Source organism: Leptonychotes weddellii, chromosome 3 (genome assembly GCF_054177405.1).
Source record: "Leptonychotes weddellii isolate Sample4059 chromosome 3, ASM5417740v2, whole genome shotgun sequence".
NCBI classification, from domain to species: domain Eukaryota; kingdom Metazoa; phylum Chordata; class Mammalia; order Carnivora; family Phocidae; genus Leptonychotes; species Leptonychotes weddellii.
The window spans coordinates 7,599,375-7,604,714 of NC_138371.1; the positions used below are offsets into that span (position 1 = coordinate 7,599,375).

General features: G+C 38.1%; 1 protein-coding gene across 1 annotated transcript in view; it reads right to left on the reverse strand.

The window, feature by feature from the left end:
* PSMD1 (proteasome 26S subunit, non-ATPase 1) overlaps positions 1 to 5,340 on the reverse strand; it is a 75,102-nt gene that overhangs the window by 4,816 nt on the left and 64,946 nt on the right. Inside the window, exons 18-21 of the mRNA XM_081815296.1 lie at positions 4,983 to 5,152; positions 3,168 to 3,260; positions 1,286 to 1,372; positions 605 to 751 (exon numbers count right to left, since the gene is read on the reverse strand). Of these exons, the coding sequence (XP_081671422.1) occupies positions 605 to 751; positions 1,286 to 1,372; positions 3,168 to 3,260; positions 4,983 to 5,152 (497 nt within the window). The remainder of the gene's footprint in view (positions 1 to 604; positions 752 to 1,285; positions 1,373 to 3,167; positions 3,261 to 4,982; positions 5,153 to 5,340) is intronic.

The following is a 5,340-nucleotide window of genomic DNA, read 5'->3' on the forward strand; positions in this document are numbered from 1 at the left end:
ACTCGATCCCGGGACTCCAGGATCATGACCTGAGCCGAAGGCAGTCGCTTAACCAACTGAGCCACCCAGGTGCCCAAAGCCATTCAGTTTTTTTTTTTTTTTAAAAGATTTTATTTATTTATTTATTTGAGAGAGAGAATGAGATAGAGCATGAGAGGGGGTAGGGTCAGAGGGAGAAGCAGGCTCCCCGCCGAGCAGGGAGCCCGATGCGGGACTCGACCCCAGGACTCCAGGACCATGACCCGAGCCGAAGGCAGTCGCCCAACCAACTGAGCCACCCAGGCGCCCCAAGCCATTCAGTTTTAAATGGTAGGTGGCAATCTGCTATAGCAGCCAGAACCTTGACATATTTAATGCATATTTTAACTTTACACTTTTATACAGTGTGTGCACATCAACTTATGATTGCTTTATGCACTTACCTTTTAAACCAGACAGAAGAGTTACAAACAAAAATACATTTATACTATTCTTCATATACACATTTATTTGTACTAGAGAGCTTTCTCCAACGCTCTGGAGATTTATCCTCCTCTGTGAATATACCACTGTCCCATGAATTAATATCCCACTGGTATATAGCTAAGGGCCATCGATAACTTACTGGTTTGAAAGGCTGGTATCTACAGGTCTCTGGCATGGTCAGGACCTTAAGCTGGGCAGGCATAACTCGGGCTGGGTTATCCAATAACTGGAAGTTTGGCTCAGGTTCTTTTTTCTTCTCTTTTTCTTCCTTTTTTTCTGCTTCATCCTGGAAAATATTAAAAAATAGCCCAACAAAGTTTCACTTCTCTTCTGTATCACTGAATAATGTTTGATAAATTTACTGAGCAACTCTCAGGTACAAAAGTTACCTAGGATTAGATATAATTAAAGTACAACCAAAGTCATACTAGACTCAGAGGATAGAGAGAGTAACTGTGCTTAGGGGTGAGAATGCTATGTAATTTGGTTTTAAAAGGATGAGGTTTTTCTATCAAGAGAGACCAGAAAAAGAGGGTCTATTTAAATAAATGATATTCTCCTTGCTTGAAAGGGCCTTTTTTTCTCCCACCATCATCTCATTGTCTGAAAATTCTACACCGCCCTTCAAAACCCATTTTAGTTGTCATTTTCTCCAAGAACTCAAGTATCTTCCAATTAAAACTATAGGAGTCTCTGCTTGGAACAGGATACTTATTTAAGGGAAGCCAAGAGCAAGGTATGGTAATGTTCACTTAAGGAAGAATCTGGACCATGACAGAGATAGATGTATCAACCCACATGACCACCAAATTATACCTACCACTTCCATTTTCTCCTCCTCTTTTTTCTCCTTTTCTTTTTCCTTCTTTTTAGCCTTGGCGGTAATAGATAACACAGCAGTGGAAACCTAGAAGAAGTGAACAGGGTAATTATAATCTCTTACTTACGTACAAAGGTACAAGCCCAAAGAGAACTCGGTTCTACAATACTACTTTGTTTCCTGGCAGTAAATATCATAAAAAATCAGATCATTAGGGAATAAATGGGAAAAGCAAGCTGCACATTTATTCACATTATTTACTACTATGGTCCTCAGGTGACTCTTTAGTTCCTGGAGGCTGTGTCCAATATATTCTAATTTTTCTTTTTTTTTAATCTTAGCCTACCTTAAATGTGGATTCGCTATCATGAGATTCTGGGATATTTGGGTGCTACACCCTTTTTTACTTTATAGGGAAAGCACTAGAAAACATAAAAATTTCCTCCAAACCTGGTCATAAAGATATTCTTACTGATTTTGATGTCCTACAATTGTAATACACAATGGGTAAGTGGTTAGCCTAGAACTACCCTTCCTGATGGGTCTCACTGAAATTGAGGGTGAAGAAGACTTTGAAAGGCTGGTAGTATTGGTATAAAGCTGATTTTGTTTCTGACCCAAAAGCTGGGGGTTTGAAACAGAGCTGATGAAATGTGACGAGATGTTGCCGGAGGATAATCATCAACCACCACCCTCAAATTTGGTCAATTATATAAATATCCCCACTTACACACAAAGTTTATAGCAAATAATCAACAACTGGCTAATATGGAACACTGCCTTGAGAGGAAAAAAAGCATTTTCTTAAATATAAGGTATCAGAAAGGATAATTTTACTGAGAAAACTGAGGAATAAGTGCAGCTCTCTAATTCACTATAGTTTGATTTAACACACATCAGTGAATGTTCTCATACACAACTGATAGAGGAATATAAGTTGGTTATAGCCATTTTGAAAGGAAATTTAGTTAATACCTATGAAAATAAATAATGTACACTACTTTTAATCAATCACATCTAATATCCTAACCTACAGATACACTTGTACAAGTTCACACATACACGTGTATAAAGACTCTTACTCTAATCTCATTTGTAACAGTGATTAATTAGAAATCACCTTAAAATGTCCATCAGATGAGGAACCGAGAAGACAAATAATGGTATATATACATAAAGGGATTGCCTGGGGCAAATATGAGATCCATATATACTGAAATTTTTAAAGATTATTATTTTTTGTTTTATTTTAGGTAGGCCCCATGCTCAATGTGGGCTTGAACTCAGGACCCTGAGATCAAGAGTTGCACACTCTACTGACTGAATCAGCCAGACGCCCCTTAAAGATTAATTGTTAAAGTAAAAATGGTAAGCTGCAGAACAGTATGTCAAAAATAATTCTATCTATGGTGGAAAAAGTATTGATATGTGTGGAGAAAACATTTGGAGGGGTTCAAATTATGATTCCTGCAACATGGGACTTGGATGACCAGGAAAGAAAAAGCGCTTTTACTTTACATTCTTGCGTAATGTTAGATTTTACCATAAGAGTGTTACTTTGAAATATCTAATTTAAAACATAAAAATATTTATTTTTTTGTTAAAAGATTTTATTTATTTATTTGACAGAGAGAGACAGTGAGAGAGGGAACACAAGCAGGGGGAGTGGGAGAGGGAGAAGCAGGCTTCCCGCGGAGCAGGGAGCCCAATGTGGGGCTCGATCCCAGGACCCTGGGATCATGACCTGAGCTGAAGGCATATGCTTAATGACTGAGCCACCAGGGCCCCTAAAACATAAAAATATTTAAAACAAACCCTAGTAAAACACTAAGTAGCTTCTATATATAAGTATAAATGCTACTCAAGGGAACAAAGAACCTACCTTTTCCTTTTCTTTTTCTTTTGGTACTTCCAGAGGGGCAGGATATGCAAATGTGGATGGTTTACAGTTTGATTTATACTGAACTTTCGGCATCTGAAGAAATAAAAGAATTTTCCCCCTTACGTTAAAAAAACCCAAATCAAGATTTAAGAATCCTATGCTCTTAGCAAGCATACAATAAAGTTTCAATCCAGGCTAAATGTTCTCGTACAGTACTCCCTTATAGGCATCTGTCTTCTTACACTGAATTTGTTTTGAAGTGCTTTACGGAACTACCTGCAGTTCCATGCTTTACTGAAACTCTGTGCCTGTTTACAGGCACCCCTTGATCTCATCTTTACTGGACGTGTACCCTGCTTCAGTGGGTTAAGTCCCACTCACGGTGTAAGCATCAGATCAACTGTTACCTCCTTTGTAAAGTGTTATTTGGCTATCTAACCTGTATACCTAACTTCCACGTACCCTCCTTATACCACTCCAACAATATATACAAGTCTGTACAGTTTCTATACCACATAATCCCTGACAAGAGTCTAACATGAGTCTAATGGAAAAAGTCAGCTTCACGTTACTTACTGACTAGGTGCTGACTTCACTAGTCTGAATTTTTCTCTATTTCCCCAATTTACACTGATAGAGAATGGTAAGAGGCATCATGTTTACTAGGATAAGGAATCTTGTCTTTTTAATCCCACTTTCCTTGTAAAGAATGGAAACAGATCAGAAAACTGTGTGTTAGAGGAAAAAGTCCCTATAGATTATATAGGATGTTTAACCACAGTGTTAAAGGTTAGGGGATTAGAAAACCTAAAGATTCTTATTTTGAAAGATAAAACTGCTCAATATTTATAAATGTGAGTAGTTTTATACTGAAACACTTAGGGATAAATGGCTGTATAGCTATACTGGAAAAAAAAGTCAACTGGATGAACTACTCAGTCTTTATCAGCCATTTTCTGGCCCCCAATTTTTCCACTTTGAAATTTAATAGAACATTGTAACAGAAGTGATGAGCAGATGTAAGAGTTATTTGAAGGTCAAAAGGCCTCTGAGAAGACAGAAGAACAGCTGAATCATCAGGCCACAGGACTGAGAAAGACCTAAGCACAAACCCCATTAAAAAAAAAAAAAAAAAAAAAAGGATGGTGTGATGACAGGGGATGTATCACCCTCAGTCCTTGAGTCATGTGACCAGTTTCTGTCAGATTCCTCGGCTCCTCAACATTGGCCTCATTTTCTGCCACTACCAGAGAGACATCCTCCCATTTTCCTTTTCCCTTTAGCAGTAATCCTTTCTTCCATTAAATACTCTAGCATCACAAAACTATGAAACATGGCCCTGTCTCAAACCTTCACTCCTTCCTGAGATTTAGTTCGGGTCACCTTTCTTTCTTGCCCAGATTACTGCAGTAGCATTCACTGTAATAGATTTCCACTGATACCAGAATGTTGTTTCTAGAATGCAAATCTCATCAAGTCATTTATCTGCATGAAATCCTTCAAAAGCTCCCAAAGAATTTCAGTATTATATAAAATTGATGAGTGATCTACAAAGCTTTTTCATATTTTTATATTTGCCCCCTCTCACCATTCCCTCTCAACTGATTCATCCAAGGTTACAGTTAGTAATGAGATTTGATTTTCAAAACTTCCACTGACACACTCCACTCAACAAGGTCATGACTCAATTTAAAGGGGAAATACAATATTGGTGAGATGACAACTAACCTTTAAAATTTCACGAAAACTCTTGTGAGTGGGTGGTTAGGATACAGTGAAGAAGTTACACTCAAAACTGAGGTCTCACGAACATACCTTTAAGTCCTTGTTAAGGCCAATGACACATGTAGGGGTATAAGCCAATGACAGGAAGTGTGAAAGAGGAAACCAGAACCAGAACTGGGTAAAGACAAGGACGCCAACTACAGAAGGCATATGGGTGTGCCCAGTCCTGGACTGCAAGGAGATCGTGACGTTATGACCACCTGTAGAAAAAGGGAGAAACCATGAACATGAATCCAGTAGGGTAATAATAAAGATTTCTAAGTATTGCACTAGGGAAGCATTTGGTGACTATTTTAATACAGTTCATAAAATCTGATATGGAGTAGCTGGAATTTGTTAGCCAGTGAACTATCTAGGGTCTCCAAAACTGGAAGTGCTGTATTTCTTT